Source organism: Ovis canadensis, chromosome 16 (genome assembly GCF_042477335.2).
Source record: "Ovis canadensis isolate MfBH-ARS-UI-01 breed Bighorn chromosome 16, ARS-UI_OviCan_v2, whole genome shotgun sequence".
NCBI classification, from domain to species: Eukaryota; Metazoa; Chordata; class Mammalia; order Artiodactyla; family Bovidae; genus Ovis; species Ovis canadensis.
The window spans coordinates 19936557-19958811 of record NC_091260.1 but is presented as its reverse complement, the minus strand read 5'-3'; the positions used below and the strand labels follow the sequence as shown (position 1 = coordinate 19958811).

General features: G+C 46.7%; 1 protein-coding gene across 1 annotated transcript; it reads right to left on the bottom strand.

Annotated features, from left to right (window-relative positions):
- Positions 1-9072: 9072 nt before the first annotated feature.
- On the bottom strand, positions 9073-21852 carry ENC1 (ectodermal-neural cortex 1). Its single transcript, XM_069556381.1, has 3 exons — positions 21339-21852; positions 15722-17534; positions 9073-11678 (listed from the first exon to the last, which is right to left on the bottom strand). The coding sequence occupies exon 2, from the start codon at positions 17521-17523 to the stop codon at positions 15754-15756; it is 1770 nt and encodes a 589-aa protein (XP_069412482.1). The 5' UTR covers positions 17524-17534; positions 21339-21852; the 3' UTR covers positions 9073-11678; positions 15722-15753.
- Positions 21853-22255: the final 403 nt, after the last annotated feature.

Genomic DNA, 22255 nt, shown 5'->3' with positions numbered 1-22255 from the left:
CAATAGTCATGCTTTTAAAACTGATCAGAAAGGGATGGGCCACAGTGCTATTATAGAACCACGTTATTGTAAAAATGCACGTTATATTGCTCCCAAATCTTTTATTCAAAACCGCTGGATGAAAGGAGCAGTTTCTTTTCAAAGACACCAAGGCTGCTGCTTCCTCAGAGAATAAGCTGTGATAGCTGGTAACACATCAGCAAATAGCCCATCTGAGCTAAGAGAAAATAATGGTTTGGTTTTGTTAACATGGGGAAGTGCCATTACTTTTAAGGCTTTGTTGTAGACTGCCCCTGGATGATTGCTGCTGCTATTAACCAGAATGTTCTAATTGGATATTAGCTCATTTATGGGGCAGAGGGAGGAAGAGCATTTGCCCAGGTGACTTGTAACAAAACGAACAAACAGATGTTAGGCATCCTGAAATTACCACCAAGTTTTCATGAGTTGTTAGATGCTGAGGCGCTCTGGAAATCCTGCCGAAAATTGCAGCTTAGTTGTGAGCAGAGCAATCATATCACTCTGCTCAGGCAGATTGCTACCAAATGCTAGGACGTTTTCAAAACCATTTAGTCATCTCCCCTGAATATAAAAATGAAAGTGAAAAAAAAAATGATCCCTCTGAAAGTGTGATACTGAGAGCTGGGCCACGCGGATGATCTCATCCCTATTGGAAACCTTCCCTCACCTGCTCCTACACCTGCGTGGCCAGCATGAAATCACAGGGTCAAGGGGTGAGATAGCAGGTAGGTGGCGATTTCAATCTCAGTCTTCAGCTGTGACCCTCCTGGGTTGGTCGGGTCCTCACGTGGCTCAGACGGTAAAGAATTTCCTGCAATGCAGGAGACATAAGATACTCGGTTTCCATCCCTGGGTGGGGAAGATCCCCTGGAAGAGGAAAAGGCAACCCCCTCCATTATTCTTGCCTGGAGAATTCCATGGACGGGCCACAGTCCATGGGCTCACAAAGAGTTGGACATGACTGAGTGACTAACATTTTCTGAGAAGCAGACATCAAGACAGGATGAGCCCAGCAAGAGATGTTCAGAAGACAGGCCTGAAGAATATGAGGAAATGACCAGAGAAAGTGGAGAGAGATTCAGACCACATCCCAGGTCAGACCCTTGTGAAGCAAGGCAGGAAGGAGAGAAAGAGCTTTTCTAAATACTAATGTTTCCTGTCGCTAGTGAGACACCTGCCAGGCATCAACAGCTCCATCATCTACTCATCCCTCGTTCCTTTCATTTTTTTTGGAGGGACTGCTTGGCATGTGGGATTTTAGTTTCCTGACCAGGGATTGAAACTGTACCTCCTGCATTGGAAATGTGTAGTCTTAGACACTGGATCCAGGAAAGCTCCCCCACTTCCCTCTCTTATAGGCTCTGTCCATACGGTGGGTTACAGGTACCATGTACGTTCATCACAGAATGACACCTTCCAGGTCCACCTGTGAACGTGGCTGTGCGTGCACGAGCCAAACCTGCGGAGGTGAGCGGCTCTTCACCCCTCTCCGCTCCCCCTGTTTCTGCTCCCCACTGAGGCTGCTGCCTGGCCCCTGGTCCCCAGGTGCAGTACCCACCACCCCTTCCCACCTAGAGGGTGGCCCCTTTCTTCTCCTGTTTTGAAAGAGCCACTACACCCTTCCTCAGAGATGCAAAGGGAAGGGTGCTGCCCAGCCCTTGCGCTCAGAGGCAGGAAGGGATCTGCTGATGACAGCTCACCACCCGGCCTGAGTAACTCACTGAATGTGCAGCGTTTAGGGCACACGCAGTGCCAGCCCAGAGGCCTCGGGAATCCCTTCCCGAGAGGGCGACTCTCCGTCTTTGGACGTGGTTCTTGGATGGCAAGAAAAGCTGGAGGTGCCATTCAGAGATTGTATAGGCAGTCATCCCCCAAGACTCATCTTCCTCACAGCCTCCTCTCTGGTCTGCTGGCAGAAAAAGGACACCCAACATGTTACCCGCCTCCATCACGCCTCTGTCCTCCACCCCATTCTCCACCCCCCAGGGATTCCCAAGGTGCCTCTTCACAGATAGTTCAAGCCGTCTTGCCCTAGCCCCAGCCAGCAAGGCCAAACTGTGTCATCCGAGAGACAGACACCCTGCTTCACCCAGCTATCTTTAATCAGTGCTACCAGAACTTTTGAAAGACCCATTGTTGTTCCCAAATGGCTTGTTTTATCTCTGAACATTTCTATATTTCAACCTGGGATTATTATCCCTTTCTTCTCTGATTATTTCAAAAGAAAATGTTCCCAGCCAATAGACCAGTGAATGACGAATTTCTAGTCACACAGGTATTTGTATTTTGGATTTCCCTGGTGGCTCAGCTGATAAAGAATCCACCTGCAATGTGGGAGACCTGGGTTCGATCCCTGGGTTGGGAAGATCTTCTGGAGAAGGGAAAGGCTACCCGTTCCAGTATTCTGGCCTGGAGAATTCCATGGACTCTATAGTGCATGGGGTCACAGAGTCGGACAAAACTGAGCAACTTTCACAGAGAAGCCTGGCATGCTGCAGTCCATTGGGTTGCAAAGAGTCAGACACGACCTAGTGACTGAAAAACAACTGCCATTTATGAAGTTGACTTTCTGCTCTAGAAAAATACCTTAACATGGAAATAAGAATATATTACAGTCCTTAAATTTCAAACACAAAGTCTTATGAAGGAAAAAAAATGTGCAGAAATAAAAACCTCTGGATCAGCACTTATACAGTAAATGCAGATATTCATGTATAGATATTTGCCAAAATACCGACTGTCATTAATTTGTGAGTTAGTCAGTTCTGACAGTGAATTGTAAGTTCGCAGCTTGGAGTGTAGGACATATCCTCCTGGCAGCGATGTTATAATTGGTGGCTCGTTCCCCGTCATGACTCCACGTCCTAAGCCTCCACTAGGAGGGCCTGATCCGGGGTCCTGGGTCAATGAATGCAGGGGTGGGAGAATTTTCTCTTTCCAGGACATGGAGTCCACTCGTGGTAACAATTTAAATATACATATACATATATATATGTATATATATGTGTATATATATATATATATATATATACTATATAACTTATTTAGGTTTAACAATTTATTTGACATCCTTTAAAGACTCTTTTTGTTTCTTTTTATTTTTTTGGCATTAAATAAACCTTCTTTTTTTTAGGGCAGTTTTAGGTTCACAGCAGAACTGACAGCAAAGGACAGAGTTACACCAGCAACATAACCCCCCCCGTCCAGCAACACACAACCTCCACCTCTCTCAAAGTCCCCACCAGAGTCGTCCATCTGTTGCAGCCTGGGTCTTTTGGGAACTTACACCGACACATTATCACCTTAGGGTTCATTCCCGGTATATATTCTATGGGTCTGGACAAATACATAAGGGCGTTTCAATGATTATAGTATCGTACAGAATAGCTTAAGGGTCCTGAGTCTTCCATGCTCTGCCCTCTCATCCCTCCCTCCCACCGACGGTAACATTTTTGAAGTAAACTCGTGCCTTTCTCATTTGTTCTTCCACCTGCTGCTACAACACCCACGGGCCTCCTGACCCCGTGTTCCCCTGGGTGTGCCTTCCAGTCTGAGCCCCACTTGGGCAGAACGGCGCCCCCTAAGGGTTCCCTAATGCAGCGACCCCACCCCCACCCCTGCCCCACCCCAGAGTGGCCTGGATCATTTGACTAACAGTCCCCCAGACGGAGCTTAGGGATTTCCATTTTAACAGGGTGCTGACTGACCGCCTCTGTCTCTTGAATAGGTGCAACCTCAGTAAGCATCTGAAAGGAATGTGAGGTGGACCCCCCAGGGACGTCCGCCCCAGAATCCTTCTAGTTTTTCTTCTTTCTCCCTTCCTTCCCTTTAGAGCAGACCCATGATAGCAGAATTCCTAGATCTCTCAAAACGGTTCTCCTGGCAGCGACAGACTTGGCCAGAATGTGTGGGGGTGGCTGAGTGGTACCCCAGTGTTTGCAATTTAGAGCTTGCGAACAGATTAGTTAGATCCTCAGAGAGAGAGACGTTTTAGCTTTCACTTTGCAGGTGCCCAATTTGTATCTACTGATTTCATCTTCTTTGTACTTACAGTATCAGCAAGTGCTCTCAGCCCTTCTAGGATATTCAATAAACACCCCCAGCAACGTCTAAAAACTGGGTGTAAAATCACTTTTTGGAACAAAACAAATCATCCAACAACCCAAGAAAAGGATTAATAGAAGACTTGGCTGCCCCTCCAACTGCCTTTCCTCGATGCCGTCCCCCATCTTTGCCCATATAAAGATTATGGTTGCCAAGGAAACAGGACCAGAGAAAGAGAAAGACGGAAACTTTGTCTCATTCGGTCTTCCCAAACTCACAAAGCAAGCTGGGCTGTAAGCAGAGCTAGATGAGATTATGGTAGATTTATAATTTACTTAGTCAAATTGCTTTTAATCCCTAGTCAAGCTTCAATGTACACTTTATTTTTCCTCTGAAAGTTAGGTCTTGCACTTAGTGGTCCAAGGTCTGACATATAACAGAGCTTTGCAATTCATTGTCTGTGATTAAACTCAAATGCAGGACAGATGGCTTGTCTGAGTATCTGTCAGACAGGCAAAGCACTTAAGATTTGTGACAGGCAAGACCAGGAATTAACTGCTAAGTTTTTGCATGTATCCATACATTCGTGTGCACCATGAATATGGCTGTAAAACTCACTTAAGTGTTCTCACTTTATTCACAATATTCCCAAACAAAGCAACTGCTCTCTTTTTGGCAAACCAGATGCCCTAATCTCAACCTCATTAACTCAAAATCCATTTTTCTCCTATAATATGTGTTGTGTCCGTTTCATCTTACTGTGACATGCAGGATGCAAATAACATCCTCTGAAAGCCCAGCTTGCCCAGAACCCAAAATGTTGGTTCTCACTTCATTTTTATGAACACTTTTATTGAAATATTTAACTTTTTATTGAACAAACATTTGTCTATCAAAATAAACAAAAACCAACAAAATGAGAACAGGCAAAGGCTATTTATTCAGAGCTTGCTATATTGCAGGGGAGTCAGTCACTGTCAGTTGGTTTTGGCAGAGACTCAAAGGTAGGCACAGAGGGGGAAGGCTTTATAGTGGAAAAAAGGGAAGGTTTCAGATATGCCCTGGTTGGAGGCTGGTGACCTAGGGAAACTGGAGGCAGGCTAACTAGAAGCAGGCATGCTATATGAGGCTTGCTGCTGCTGCTAAGTCGCTTCAGTCGTGTCCGACTCTGTGCGACCCCATAGACGGCAGTCCACCAGGCTCCCCCGTCCCTGGGATTCTCCAGGCAAGAACGCTGGAGTGGGTTGCCATTTCCTTCTCCAATGCATGAAAGTGAAAAGTCAGTGAAGTCGCTCAGTCGTGTCCAACTCTTTGCAACCCCATGGACTGTAGCCTACCAGGCTCCTCCGTCCATGGGAGTTTCCAGGCAAGAGTACTGGAGTGGGTTGCCATTGCCTTCTCTGATAATGATAGTTAGGAGGGGATATTTGATTTTTTTCTGGTTAGTCCTAAGTTGGGAGCAACAACAAAAATTAGAAAAGCTGGAAGTTATTAATCAAGTCCTGGTGTTTGGGGCCATGTGTTGCACAGGTTATTGTTTGGCTTCTTAGACCAGTTGCTAGAGATAGTAATCTGACTTCCTGCAAGTCTGACTTGTAGATTGCAGCCTGACATTCTGGGCTGGTTACGGGAGATAATACAGTTGGTTTCCTGGTCTGGTTGCTGCAGGTTTTAGTGGTTCAGAATTCTATTTTTATTATGCACTGGCCATTGTCCATTTGTATGTTCAACGTTTAAGCGATTAACATTATACGGAGAAAAGTACACAGAGTCAAAGTGTGCAGCTCAATGAGTTACCAAGTGTAACAACCACCCAGGGCCCCCATTTATTTTAAAATTCTCCTCAATCAGAATTTCAGAAACCTGTCATCAAGGAACATTGTGCGCAGCCTAGTAGATTTTCTTTCTCTTTGCGTCTTTAGTCCTGGTGTCCAGGGTGGGACCTATCACTTGCAAACTTCTTAGCCCTTCTCACGATGTCACGCCTTCCCAGACACAATAGACATGGGCAGTCCTGGGTTTCCCACAGTCAGGCTCAGCCCCATGAGTCACCATCCTCCACATTCCTGGACAGGTTCATGCCTTGAAATCGAGGCCTCATCACTTCCTTGGCAAGTTAATCTCTCAAAACCTGTTTCTTCATCTACAAATGGGGGGTAACAATAGTGCCTGTTCTCAGGACCTCCCTGGCAGTCCAGTGGTTAAGACTCTGAGCTCCCACCGCAGGGGGCATGGGTTCGAGTCCGGGTAGGGGAACTAAGATCCCACATAGCTCGTGGGTGCAGAAACTGCCTCTTAATTGCCCTAAGGATCAATTAAGGCGTTGGACATGTCAACACAATCCATCACACAGAATAAGCACTCAGATTCTGATTTATTGGATGTTTAAAATGTCTAAAAATGACAGCTGAACATTAGTGAGAACCTCCGATGTGCCAGGCCCTGAGCTTGGTGCTTAAACATAAGATATGAATAAACGTTCCTAGCTGACTCATTAGAAAAGGCCCTGATGCTGGGAAAGATTGAAGGAAAGAGAAGTGGGCAGCAGAGGATGAGATGGTTAGATAGCATCACCGACTCAAAGGACATGAATCTGAGCAAACTCCAGGAGATAATGGAAGGCAGAGGAGCCTGGCGTGCTGTAGTCCATGAGGTCGCAACAAGTCAGACACCACTTAGTGACTGAACAAGAACAACAAAAATTAATCATCCTTATTTTACAGAGGAAGGCATTGAGGCTTAGAGATGTTAAGAAACCTCTCTGCACTTACCTGCATTTGTTATGAGAATTAAGAAATGAAGGAAAGCATGTCCTTAGTACAGCCCCAGTGCATCATAGTCACTCCATCAATGGGGCTATTGTCTAAAATGACCCTTGGATTATCCACTGTGGCAGACCCTAGGCAGCAATTGCTTAGCAACATCTGCTCTCCTTTTCACCCTTAGCAACAAAAAAAATCACTTTTTTGTATGGGGTGGCATTATGCCTTGTAAGAGGAGTACGTAAAAGTACTCCTCTTATCAGGCTCTCTTACTTCTTTAGGAGGTTGTGAGACCCAATTCTGGCCAGTAAGAGGTGTTTACGTTTCTGAGGTGGGTCTTTTTGGAAAACTTATTATTGTCTCAAAAAAAAGGAAATTTCATCTGACAAATACTTTTTCCCCTTTGCCCCCATCTCTGCCGCCTAGAATGCACATGCAGTTCTGTGAGGTACAGCTGCCATGGGCTTTTCTGGTAGCCCAGCTGGTAAAGAATCCACCTACAAGGCAGGAGACCGCAGTTCAATCCCTGGGTTGGGAAGATTCCTTGAAGAACATGGCAACCCACTCTAATATCCTTGCCAGGAGAATCCCATAGGCAGAGAAGCCTGGCAGGCTACAGTCCAAGATTGGGACATGACTGAGGGACGAAGCACAGCACAGCACAGCGCAGCTGCCAGCCTGTACGCATAAGGACCAGAGGCCCGTGCCCAGGAAGCCGAGGCAGAAGAGCCCCCGGGACTTCCCTGGTAATCAGAGCCTGGGACTCTGCCCTCCCAATGCAGGGGGCCCAGCTTTGATTCCTAGACAGGTAAGTCTGAAATTAAAGACATGCTGAAACTAAAGACCCAGAATGCCGTAACAAAAGGATCCCATGTCCGCAGCTGAGGATCCCACGTCCGCAACTGAGGATCCCACCTGCAGCGGCTGGACTTCGCACAGCCAAACAAAATCAATAAAATTTTTTTTTTTAAGAAGAACCCCAGACCCCTGATGGCCTTGTAGGCATACTGTCCAAGCCCTGGAATGCCAGCCTCCAAAAGTTTTCACCACTGTGGTTAAACCACCATGACCAGATTTCAGTTGGTTATACACATTTGAAGGCAATCCAGACTAATGCAGCCACCATTAGGGTGGTAAGGATAACTGAATGAAATGAAATTTACAAATGAATGAAAATTAGGAATCTTTAGCATCTTCTTTAATCTGTTTACACATCCCTACTGAGATGATAAAGAACTCCTGAGAATGAGAAGTCAGTCCAAATCATGAACTCTTCTCCAGCCTTCTGAGGACTGGCATCAAGGCTTTCCCTCAGCATCTGAGTCCCACGTGTCCCCTGACTCTCCCCTCTCACCACGTCACATGGTATCATAGACGACGTCACCAGCAGGGTCTCCATGGGTCATGAGCACTGTGTGCCGAGGGACCAGAGGACTCTTGTCATTTGCTCTCAAGGCTTGGCTCCGGACCAGCCTCACCCAGCATGGGCCTGAATGACGCTTCTGTAAAACCTGAGGCATCTGCTCTGACATCTTGGTCCAAGTCCAAGGGCAGTAATTGCATTCTGCCTACTTGTGTCTCTCCTAGACTTCTAATTAGGCAGTATTTATGGCCTATCCAAAAAAGATTATGCCCAATGTTGCTCTGCCTGTTAAAACAACAAAGGGTCCACCTTAAGTGATAAAGGAGCATCTCCATGAGACACGAAGCCATCCCGAAGTGGGGGCAACAGGCTTTACGATGAGCCGGCTGGGATGGCGGCTTTCAACTGGAAAGAAGCTAAGTGTACCAGAGGGGTTACACTTGTGCTTTTTCATGTCACTTCAAAGAAATAATATGCATACATTTCCACTTACTTTAAATGACTCTAAGGCAGTGTCAGATGAAAACAGGATTTACCTCCAGCCTCTTTTCTCACAAAACATATCCCATGAGGAGTACAAAAACTAAATTCCTTCTATATATTAAGCATGTTGTCTTATCACTACATAGTACATGACTTTATATTCTAAACTATCAGTAAGCCCAACTGAGGTATACTTTGGGTTTGCTTAAACATTCTAAAAGGCCAAAACTTTAAATTACTTAAAAATTAAAGCAAAATTGCTCTAATAAATGGATGTAACCAAATGGTGAAATAGAGGACACCCAGAAAATTTTGAAATGATCCTCTTTTGAATTCAACTAGAAAAAGCACAATTTTTCAACGCCTAAAATTATATTCAATAATGACCCATACACACAATGAAGAGAAAATCTCTAATAATTTATTTGACCTTCAGTTTCACATTGTGAAAAAAAAAATAACAGTTTTACAAAACCTCAAAAATGTAGTAGCAAACAAGTACATATGAACACGAACATTTTACTTCTTCAACTTACACAGTTTTGTACGTTAACCACATACTCAAAATAGTCAAGAGAGGGATATTATTCAGCTCTAATCATTCTTATTCAGACAGGTGTCAAGCCCAGAGAAAAGGGGTCTACACAATTATACCAGAAGTGGAAGGCTGCCCTTTGTTATCCGTTTCCACAGCAACCAGTCCACAGAATAAGAAGAACCTTCTCTGTCTTATGCCAAGGTTTTTGTGTGCACTGTGCTGTGAATTGTATTTGCTTCAAAGTGTAGGACATTTCACAGGGTGAGAATGGTCAAGTAGTGAGCCCAAATGCCTCTGTCAATTCAAAGAGCAGGAGTCCAGAAAGTTCCCTGCAGGCTGCGGGCCCACCCTGACCACCGCTCCCTCTGGCTCACACACTGCAATTAACAGAGGATTCAAGGATAGACCACAACTTCGAAACAGCTGCAGAAAATTCACCCTGCTCTCAAAAGCCATGTAGCGACACCCACATCTTGCCAGATTTGCATCATAAACTACGGAGCTGTAACTGCTACCATATACTGCCAGGGTACAATCAGACATTTGCATTGCTTAGAACACATCTAAGAGCGAGGGACTGACTGCTAGAAAGTATTGAGACCCTCCCTTTGATTTCAATGGCTCATTTATTTTGGTCCAACTATAGCCCACTTATTCACAGCACGGACAGACATGTATAATTAGTCTAATGAATTCAGGTGGAGAGAAATGTGAGGGATTTATCTGTCCTTAGACAATGCAAACACACAATGTCAAAGGTTATTGGTCTTAAACCCTATTTTCTAAGATACAATGTTATGAGAAACAGCAGTGGAAGCAGTGTGAGTTGCAAATGCTGGGCTTCCCCGGACACTTGCGAGGAAGCACCTACGAGTCTACCACTAATACCTATCACGGCACATGTTTAGCAAACAAGCACTGGAACTAGCAAAGAATGTATTCACAACCCATTTCCAGCTCTCCAGGGAGGCCTCTCCGCGGGGGCCACTGCTTACAGTTCTTTGGTGTTTGGGGGGCCATATGTGTCACTTTTGTGCACCAAAGAGTTCTTTTAGAGACCTACCTAAGAGAGAGCACTGAAGTTTACACTGTACCCCTCTGAATATCACCTTGGAGAACTTTTAGCACTTGCTAAATGCTACAGCAGGAAGAGAGAACGACCAGTTTCGGTCAAGCAAATCTGATGAGTGAATTAATTTCTGTCGGTGAGAGTTCTGTTTTCTCCTGTTAACTGGGGTTATGGCCAAGCATTCTCACAGGGTAATAAATAGATAAATAAATAAACTTTGGACAATGCCTTTACCTGTGCCCTATATACAGAACTAGTCCATAGAATTTCCAGGATTTCAGGATATCACACAAAGGGGAAATAAAAACAAAAAACTGCCGAGTGATTTGGTCCTTTCCAAACTTCAGTAGCTGAGACAGAAGCAAGTAAATGGAACAGGGATGGGAAGGACAGAAAGATGGCTTCCCTTGCCCCAGGAGCCACTGGCATGCCCAGAGCCCACGACACCCCAAAGCTGACTTCAGTTTAAGAAAAAAATGACCTTCATGCTTTCCCTACCTCTAGGATGTAACTTTAAGTTTCTATTTGGTAATCTTTCCCTGTCTTGACATTTACAAAATCTGCCCCCCCAACCCTGCCCAACCCACCCTCCAGTTATACCCCTAATTGTAACGCCCAAGTTTTCACTTTTGTGCAGCAGAGCACATCACAACGGTCACAAAATTGTGCAAAACGTACAACCATTCACACGCGTCCATACACGTGAAGACAACTATAAGCACTGTTTCAGCATGCAGGATTCAAACAATAAATAGCTAAATCTACAACACATTTCTTACCAGCCAAGGGAAAGTTTAAAGTCACTTATAAATAGAAAAGAACATCTAGCAAACAGCTACCAACAATGTCCCCATTGTTCAGAAGCGTTTCTGGGGAGCACAGCCCTGGGAGATTAGCGTGGAGTCCAGCGGTCCTCACTTCTGCAGCCAGCACAGCCACCTCCCCTCCTGGCCCCACAGTCGGGTTTTCAAATCTCCAACAGCAGCTGGTGTGGAGACTTCAAGCTTGCTCCTCAGAGAGAGGTGACAACCATTTCAAATTCTACACATAAGTGGTGGAACCCATGGAAAATCAAATGCTGAATATGGTACAGCAAGGAAAAAGGGCTGGCTTTTCTCTCCCTTTGAGAAGCTGATTAATGCTGACATTAATCCACAATTACAAGACAAGGACTAGATCACAGGTTTGTTCATTCATATTTAAACCATATGCTACTTGCACTGAAAATCCCACCCCCTCCCCTACCCCCTTCCTTCATGTCCAGTTAGAAGCATTTACAAGGTGCGGTGGATCGGATGCGAGTCTTGTAGCCACTTCTTTTCCTTTTTCTTGTCTTTCATTCGATCTGGCCTCTCTAAAGTAGAAATCGCATCTTGTCTCATCGAGGGATGGAGTCAGCTAAAATAGAAGAGGAGGAAGATATTTTTGTTAGTCTCAAATCTAAAAAAAAAAAAAAAAAAATTAAACTCAGGACAGAGCTGGTCAATATTGCTTCTAAAGGTCTTAATTACACATTTGGCAGGCAATGTGCAAAGACATTTAAAATGCCAGACTTAAAAGAGTACACTCGTGCATTCGTGCAGGCAGACGCTCCAGCAAAAACAATGGTGTCCACAGAAAAGATCCTCACTTCCTGATTAACCATACATACATGCAAATCAAACCTATACACCTAGGTGCTATTACATCTTCTGCTTCTGATACGCGTAATTCCTCTCCATGGTTAAACAGCGCCACTGTAAAGTGATCACCAAAGATTCCTTTGCCAACTCACCCCCACCCTCTTTGGCCCATTTACCATAAAGGATTCCAAATTAAGTTTATTCACCATATAGAAAGCAGACATATTAATCCTCTTATTTAAATGCATCTCTGCTATTCATTACGGCAGAAGTCAGCCTCGCTTCTTTTCACATGACAGCACACCAGGCCTCAGCAGCCAAGGCTGGAGTCTATTCTCCAAGTTCATCAGTCCACACTTAGGAGACTCGGGCTGTGGCACGCAGCATTCAGCATTATCACCTACAGGACTGACCGCCCGCCGATCATCAATTCAAGGCGCTGTGAGCACAAGCTTGCAGGTTTCATGGGAGCTGGTGGTTTCTCACACCACTCATCCTTCACACTTGGTTAAGTCTAATTTTACATAAGGAGAGTTTGCAGAGGGCTTTTGTCTTTGAAAAGCTCCCCCTATCTGGTCTTGGAGCACATTTCCAGCCCTAGCATAGGAATCTGCAGCCCCAATGCTGAAATTCCAAGTAGAGACAAAGGGAATTCAGGAGCGGCCGCTCATCACTCAGAGTCCTTCTTTCTCTCCTGTGTTCAGAAGTCTGATTCATTCCATTAGCTGTTTCTTCCATTTCAAAACAGTGATTCAAGCTTTCAAGACATTCCTTAGACTACGGTGTCATCCCCACCCGCACCTCCTTGGAACCTATACATCAACATGAGGCCAAAAGAATGTATCTTGTAATAATATGAAATTTCAAGATGTTGCATACTCAAACAGAAAAACAAACAAACAAACAAACAAAAAACCCAAAACAAAAACACCTCTAGAAAGGGGAGCAGGGAACAAAGCAAACCAAATCTAAGTGTTGTCAAGCTGGGGCCACAGAGCATCATGAACACGCAGTGAAATCAAAGGCATTTCCTTTCTGTCCCTCTCAGGGCTGACAGAGCAGCAACAAAGAGTTAAAATCACCTTGGTGGATAAGCTTTCAGGCAGAGGGAAACTTTGTGTTAACACTGTATTAATTCAGATAGCACCTACATTTGGAAGGCAAAGCCAGGTCCCGGAAGCGCTTGCAGCTCAAGTCTGATACCTACACAGTACTTTTAAGTCACTCCATCCGGCTTAAGTGTTTTAACATTATCTGGTGTGCAGTAAACTTTAAAAATTTAAACCAACATTCTCCCCGTCGGAAACTGCAAGAGTGGCTTTGATCAGGCCCACACCGTCCTTTAAAAAGGCAAATCCAGCCCCCTCAAATTTGCTTATCCTGTGCTTGACTCTGGCTAATAGCACCAAGAGTGGAGAGGATATGTTTCGAATATAACCCAGCACTTTTTTTGCTCCATTTCCCAGGGGCCGGACATGTGTGATTAAATAGGTTCAAAGACCTAGGAGAGGGTGAATTCAAGTGTTTGCTAACATATTCACTCTGGGCTGAGAAAGAAGGTACCAAAAATGAAGTATAGAGATAACAAGCAGGTAACAGTCATAGAAACCTCATTTTCCCCCAACACATAAAGCTAATTCCACTTTGAGGTAAGGTCTAAATTGAAGGGAGGAAAGAAAACACAGACATGGGCTAGCTATTTTTACCCCTTTCTTTGCTTTTTTCTCATTTATCAATTCATCCAAGTCTAAACTGGGACAGATCTCAAGGAAAGCACAATTCGAATCACTCATTTAACAAAGGGGAAGTCTGAAGTGCAGAGAGGTCCAGACTCCACAGCTGAAGGCTAGAACCAGACACACATGGTCGCTCTCTTTCTGCCTCCAGTTCCTTATCTTGCTCCAATGATGCCAAGCCAATTACCACTTGGAAGTATCGCCACAGAGGAGCCTGGTGGGCTTCAGGCCATGGGGTCGCCACTGGCAATTTTTGAGGCTCTCCTATGCAAATATAGTCAATTCTGGACTAACACCCAATTTAGCATGCTGTTAATTGATGCTTCTGCCTAGAAGGTTCTTTAAACTTGCTTTAGAGTTGAGTAATGCATTTATATTGCAAATGAAATAACCCCTTTCAGAGCATTTGTTTATTCAGGATTACTGAGATGACAGCAAGGCTGCAAAAACCAGTTTGGTTTGGAACAGTTACCCTATTTGCTCCCCAGAGGACAGTCCTGCACCCCCTGACGGTGTCTCAGTACAGGTAAACATTACGTTACTAAGAACTGTACCACCTGTAACAGGCGGGAGGAGATGAAGAAGAAATGAAAGAAACAGAAAGATTACATGTAAAAGGGAGGTCAATTTTACTGGTGTTTCTAAACAAGCTGTAAGAGATGAGGAAAGAGAAGACAAATGAAGAGTGCAAACCCCCTCTTTGCTGGATGGTCCCCTTGAAAGGTATGAAACATACTAAACACAGAACCAAACCTTTCCAAGTAATGAGTGCATTATCACAAGCAGCTCCTCCAAAGCAGATTCTTAAACTTCATCCTCTTATTATTAGTAATGAGCCCTCTAGTCACCAAAACAAATCAACCCATTCTACGTGCCCTGTGCTACGCTTACACATGCTTAAGTGACTTCGGGGCCAATCCCGAGAGTGCTTTACAAGCAAGCAAGGCAGCCATTAGCTCCCTGAACCCTGAACTGCGAAGGCCTATTAATTATTTGAACCAAGAGTATGATATACTCTTAAGTACACAAGACAACCATTATGTACTCAGATATATGACACAGAAACACAACTCTTGTTCACCCTGACAATGGGGTCAGCCTGAATGATTAACTCTGAAAAGCTGCAGGGAGGGCGGTTTGGATGGCTCTGTGTCCACGCATCAGACAAGCTCATACAATGCAGGTGCAACTTTTTCCAAGGACAGACCCAGATTTCATGAAAGTTAGTAAATGCCCTAAAGGGGGCAGTCTGGGGATGGGGGGGGGGGCGGTGGGGGTACATTTTAAATAAGCTAATAAATAATTTTGGACAGAATACACTGGAAATAATTTCAGCATTCAATTTTTGAAACCCTACTTCATTCCAAAAAGGGTTTGAGGAAGCTCAGTTTAAATATCAACAATTATCTCCTGGGGTGATACCAGTGTGAAGGGTACTAAATGCCCATTTGGCATGAGCTAAAGTGCTTATGCTTTACAGCCAGACTGCCTGGGCTGAACTCTTGACCAACCTTTCCGCCTGCTGAGCCCTATGACCTCAGGCAACTTACTTAACCCCTCTGTACATCAGGTGTTCTCATCTATAAGCTGCTCCTGTAATAATATCCCACAGGGTTGTTGTGGGGACCAAATGCAAAGATCCATGTGAAACATAGAGCCCAACAGCCAGCAAAGGGGGAAGGCTCAGAAGACATCAGCTGGCATTATTAACATAGGTCAGGGTTCCCAACCAGGTCATAATTAGAACCACTGAAGAACTTTCTAAAAATGCTAATGCCTAGGACCCATCCAGACCCAACAAACCCAGCCTCTGGGGTGTGCAGATTTTGGAAAGCTGCTTGGGAGATTCTGAGGCTCAGTAGAGGCTGAGAACCACTTGCTGATGATCTGGGGGGGGGTGGGGGGTGGCGCGTGTTGCAGCTGTGGTCAACACAAGTGTTTAAGCTTTGGGGTGCAAGTGCTTTTATTGGTATAGATTGTGTGGTACCTCTATAGGATGGGCTATATGGAGCCTGTCTTATTCCACGTACGAGCTGAAACAGCTCTCTCAACTATACAGATACTTACAGCTAAGCTGACTTACCTCACGCTCACCCTCTCCAGGATGCAAGGCATTTAAGAAGGCAGATGTTTCCAGGTGCTGACAAACGCAGTAGGGATCAGTGAGTACGGGACTGTGGTGATGCTGTTCCACGCATCCAATGTTGGGTCGTAGCAGTCCAGAGTTTTGCATCGCTGAATGCCAAAGTACCCTCCAACCACGTAGAGTTTGTTTCCGGAGGCCACGGCGTGGCAGCTCATGCGCTTTGCCGTCACGTCTCCCACCTTGGTCCACTGGTAAGTTTCGCTGTTGAATTTATATGCAGAGCAGGCGGAGAACTCAGTATCTCCCCCCATAATAAAAATCTGGTTGCCCAGCACAGCTGCCGCCGTGTAACGCCAGGGCTGCGGACAGGTGGCTGGGACCGTCCACCTGTTTTCACACTGATCGTAACACTGAACTTTGGGGAGCTTGTCATGACTGACACTGGTACCCCCAAAAGCAAACAGCTTGAGCTTGGCACTCACCACTGCGGCGTTGCTGACCCCTTCTCGGAGGGGAGCCACCATGGTCCATTTGTTGGTTGTGGGGTCGTAATGTTCCACTTGCTTCAGAGAGACTGAGGGGGAGGCTGGGAGGCAGCCAGTGGCGGCAGTGTGCCCGCCGACCACATACAGGCAGTGCTTGAGTTCAGCAGAGCCGTGGCCAAACCTGGCCACCAGCATGGGGGCCGCCTTGGACCACTCCTCATGCAGGGTATCATACACCCAGACGTCTTTCGAGACTCCATTCTCAGACCCTCGCCCCCCAGTAATGTATACTTTGCAGCCAATTGCACACGCACTGAATTCTTTCCTTGGGCTTGGGATGTCAGCCTTGGGAATGATCTCTTTGGCCTTCTGGTCGACCAGGTACAGTTTGTCACACATGAAAGTCTGTCCTCCCAAGAGGAAGAGGGCATGGCCGGTTTTCCGGGGCCGGGCACAGAGGCTGGTCACCACACCGTCGTTCTGCAGGATTTTCAGTTTGCACCTGATGGCCTCTTCCACGATCTCCTTGCTCTTCCTCTGCTTGGTGATGAGTTCTTCCATGGCCACATTCTCCATGAGATAGATGGCCGGCAGCAGCGCCAGCCGCACCGTCTGCAACAGCTCTGGGAGGTAGCAGTAGCGCTTCTTCAGGTCGTAGCTGATCCAGTTAATTGCAGACTCGTACACAAGCCTTTCGTCTTCGGTCTCCAGCTCTTCACTGGACAAGAGCTGCACGACCATGTCCTGGGGCAGCTGCAGGAAATCTTCATTCTTCCTGATGGTCTGAAAGTTGCTGAGACACATCCGCCAGGAGAGCTCGTACAGCTTGGTGCACTGGTGCGCGTCGGACAGCAGCAGCATGCCCAGGCAGTTGGTGGGGTGCAGGTTCTTTTCCAGGAACTCGGCACACGCATCCCGGATGTCTTGAAACTCCAGCATGTCGCCGGCTTCCAGGAGAGATTCTGCATTTTCTTCATTGATGATGACCCGGGAGGAGTAGGCATAGTCGAGGAGCAGCTCCAAGACTTCCGGGTGGATGGAATTGTCGAAGTTGACTTCACTGTCCTGGCTCTCTTTCAGGCCCCCGCTGAACATGGCTTCGAAGTAGCGGCTGCACGCAGCCAGCACTGCCCGGTGACAAGGGAAGGTCCTGTTGCCCGCATGGAGAAGGACATCAGTGAAGAGGCGCTGCTGGCGCAACAGGTTCAGGTGAGTGAGGACACTGTCTGCGTAGGAGGACTTGTGGAACAGGTAGATGTTGATGGAGCCACTGCTGGCCCTGGACTTGCGGTTTTCGTGCACACTGACAGACATTGTTTCCACTCCTGCAAAAAACCAGACACAACTACTGAACAGAGATGCTCCCAGTGTGCGGAACAGCCGAGCCAGAGCCCCAGTCGAAACCAGAAGACAAAAGACACGAGGGAACAGAACACTGCGCTGTGGGCCCCGCTGCCTACTAATCTGAATAATGGCTGGCCAGGCCCATCCAAAGCCAGAGACAGTTACTGATAAAGAAAGGCACTTACACTACTGTTGAGCTATGTAACCTATACGTTGTTTAAAAAAAAAAAGTCACTGCTCAAGAGCAGGTTCATCTTGGAAAACCTGATTGCCAGCTTTCAGGATGTTGAAGGTCCTTGAGAATGTAAGTCAGCAAAAGCCAAGAGGATCAAGCTCTCATTCTCACAGGTCCCTGCCCTGGTCCAGCTGATTCAGGGTTGGTCACTTGCAGTGCCAGGCCTCCAGCTCTCGTAACGCCGGGATGGGCACAAGTTTTAATGCCCTATGCAACATAAAGCCATGTGTAAGACAAATACCTACTAATTAATTCCATTAAGAATTCCTTTGGTAATACCCACTGTCTTTACCACAGTGTAGGTACAGTAAATGGGAAATGTAACACTAAAGCCACAGGTGTAAGCCAGCTTCTGAAGTGACCAAACATTTACTTAACATTACAAATCATTTCTAACCAGACACCTCTACCACTTCAGTCCTAAAAGAGCCCCAATATAAACATGACCATATACTGATCAGCAAGCTATCCTGGAAACACAGAATAGACTCTGGCCCCAATTACCACCCACCTTTTCTGCTCTGGCCAGCTTCCAAAATGGGGATTTGTGCCCAGAAAAGAAAGACTAGTTTGAGTAGCAAACTCAGGAGTTCCAATGTTCTATTCTCCCTGCTTTAAGTTACTTCTTAGAAAACCAGCTTCAAGAACAAAGCGTGTATCCACTGCTCTCTCTCGATTACACAGGGATCACCAGGGCCATCCCTGGGTACTTGCAAATGCTGGCACCTGCATATAGGGAGATCAGAATGCAGATGTTATCTAAATCAAAACACACATACACACGTGTGTGTGTGTGCGTGTATGTGTGTTGCCAGCCATTGTTAACTTACGGTCACTCTAGAATTTATTTGCCGACTACAGTGCTTTCCTCAGTATCTAAATGGGAATTATAGCAGAACCAAATCGACTCTTTGGCTTTCCTCAGTAATCAAAGTGTAAGCTAAAGATACAGGACATGCCTATCACCTATGTTCAAAAATTGAATTATCTTCTTCCTTTTTAACCCTACTCTTCTGTTAAGTCAAAGGAATAAAGGCTTCAGGAACCCGCCTGTCAGAGGATTCGTAGGGAAGCTGTTTATTCCAGGACGGTGAACTGCATTGATACAGTATCTGTTCCAAACAGGGAACAGCTAGTCCTTACCAGCCTTGTTTCCTTCAACCTGACCAGCGGAGGCAAGGCAGGCACAGAGAACAACAGAGGCAGGTGCCTTTGACTCACTGGTCTCATATATTAGGAGTTGCAACTTGTTTTCTTTTATTTTAGGCATGTAACTTTTCATCATGAGTAACCATGATTTACTGGAGAAGAAAATAAACAACAGAGTCCTAGGGCTCTGGCGTTAAGACTTTAGGAAGCACCCATCAGTCTCCACAGTGACCTGAGCTGTGACAAATGGTGAAGAGGCCAGCATCACCCCCACGTCAAGCTAAGCCTCTAAGGTCTAGTCCATGTCACCCAAGGCCCAATGCTCCGACAGGACCCTGTGTAAATGCACCAGGTTCTCCAATGTGTTCAAAACCTGAATTAGCATCCCTGCTGTTCAACTGCTGCAGTCACATGAGCATGAGCACATTCAGTCTTCAGTACTTTGAAGAAGAGTTTTAGCCTAAACCTCAAAAAATGGTATAAATACTCTTATGCCTTATATAGAAACTTGCAAGAATTCCAAATGAGTAGCTATGCTTTCTAATGTTTTTTTTTAACGAATGCTTCCAAAGCAATCTCAAAACCTGCCTCCCTTGGATGGACCTAGAGATTATCACACAAAGTCGGTCAGATAAAGACAAACGTCATATGATATTGCGCAAATGGAAAACCTTTTTTAAAAAAGATAGAAATGAACTTATTTACAAAACAGAAATAGACACACACATAGAAAACAAACTTATGGTTACCAAGGGGGAAAGGAGGAATAAATTAGGAGTTTGGGATTAAAATACACACACTACTATATATACAGTAGACAGCCAACAAGGACCTACTGTATAGTATAGGACCTACCGTACAGCATATATACTCAGTGTCCTGCAATAGCCTATAATGGAAAAGAATTCATAAACCTGTGTGTATTCTGAATACTTTGCTGTATACCTGAAACTAACAACATTGTAAATCAACTGTATTTCAATTAAAAAAAAAAAGCTGCCTTCTTTCTGGTTGAGACTGAATGCAGCTGACAGAAGAATGAGGCTCTTGCACAAGGTACAGAAGCACCAAAGTGCCTGCAGATTGAACTGGAATCACACCCACCAGGCCCAGAAGGCATTTCCCTGAGCAGTGTAAAACAACACTCATAGCCAGGCTTATACTTAACATAACAGTTTAGAAGACTGGGATATAGGATCTGCATCTCTTTACAGCCTGTGTTTATGCTCCTGGATTTCCCAAGTAGGTTCAAAAGCCAGCAGAAGAGCCTAGCCTGTCATCTTGGATGCCACCCAGATGGAGAAGTGTGTCACAGTCAAAATCCAACAATCTTGCAGGAATATTTGATTAAAAGGTACACTTGAAGACCCAAGGGAGACAACTTGTCTTTTGGTTTAAAAGTATGCAAACACGAAAACATCAGCAGAAACCATGTACACAGACTCTAAACACACCTTCAACACAGAATGAATCATCCTTTTGGCATTTTTTAAGCCCCCAGAGAAATAATATTTGCATGCCAAGTAAGTGGCCAAAAAACGCACACATATACTTAACCTGCCTCTACAAAGAAGGCGAAAAGGGCTGCTATTACCAGTGAACATCAAAAGGAATTCTGGCTACAGTAACTTCAGTTCACTTAATGCTCTTTAACCAGGATCTCAGCCTCCAATACTTAGCAGCGCGTCACATTTCTTTAAGTTTTGAACCTGATCTCCAGGCCATCGAAGGAGAAACTGGGCAGATTTTCTCAGGCAATTTACATTATTGATAACAAAGGAACAACACTATAAAGAGACTGTTAACAAGAAAAGCATTTTACCATAGAGTCCTCTATAGCACTTGTAACGCTCTTCAACACATGCCCGTGTGGGCGACACCAGATAAGTTCAGCGGTTCATCTCCACCCCGCCTACCAATTCCTATCCTTCGAAACTAACCATGTTAAGGCTAAACAACCTGAATGACAAAAAAAAATAATTTTTTAGAAAGCAGTTTTCATTCATTCCCCACAGACATCTGGCCGCAGTGAACATGCCCTTACTAGGGGTGTCTGTGCGTGACTCCAGTGCCGCGTAGGGTGCAAGGGGACAAACAATCCCGCGCGCTAGGCACAGCCCTTCCCGCGGAGGGGAGTGGGGCGGCGGGGCGCGGGGGGGTGTCGATCGTATCCTGGCTGAGCTCCTCTCTCCCCAGCGGCTCAGAGGAGGCCCCTCGGGCAGTGCCCGGCTCTGCCTGCCAGAGGAGCGCAGCGGCGGGCCGGGGTCTCCGCCCGAGAGCAGTTCCCCGCCGCCCCCTAAGTCGGAGCTCCAGGCTCCGCGGTGCGCGCGCACGCACACACACAGGCAGACCTGACACCCACGGCACCCGCAACAGGTCCGCGGCGGTGGCGGAGACTTACAGCAGTGGCGGCCGGCCACAGTGCACAACCAGTTAGTTGGGTCTGGCCTCGGTAACCCGGCGGGGAGGCGACGGAGCAGACGTCTCAGCCCCAGGGAGCAACAGCGACTGCCCCGGCGAAAGGAGCGCGCATGGGGCTCCGGCTCGCTGGCTGGTCACCGCGGGCTGATCGCCGCGGTCTCACGACTCCCAGGTCACGGACTCTGTGCCTGCCACCCGCGGAGCAGCTCCCGGAGGGCGCTCGGGAGGGAAGAGGGAGCCAGCGGCCGCAGGCGCCGCGGAAGGAGGCGGGCTGAACGCTCGGGGGAGGGAGCTGGAAAGAGCCGTGCGCGCCGGCGGCCGCCTGGCGTCTCCACTCGGTCTCTGCAGCGCCTCGGCCGCGCCGCCTCCTCTCCGGCTGCCCGAGCAGTCTGCGCCCGGCGGCCCAGCGCCCGGCTATAAGCGGCGAGACGGGGAGGGGAGGGCGGGGAGGGGAGGGGAGAGGGCGCGTAGGCAAAAAGTGACACCAGGGGAGGGAGGGAGGAAGCGCGTGAAAGCGGCCGGCGGAGGAGGAGGAGGAGGAAGGGGAGGAGAGCGTGTCGGGGGAGTTAATCGAGAGAGGAAGCGGGGGAGGGGGCTGTGGCAAGTAGAGAGAGAGAGACAAAGAGGATGCGGAATCTCAGCCACGAGCAGCTGCAACCTTCGGGAATCGCGAGTAAAACAAGTCTTCCTGGGTCGCTGTGTCTTGAGCAGAGTCCGGTGCTGAGGGACCTTCTGGGGTGGTTGGGGACAGCGCGGCCCCCCAGGTGTGTGCTCCGCGTTGCGGGAGCCGCCGTGAGGCTCAGCAAAGAGAGACAAGAGGCGAGACGGGTGTTAGTGGTTCGCGCCCTGGGCGCACACAGCTTGCCCGCTGGGCGAGATACCTGGAAAGAGGACAGG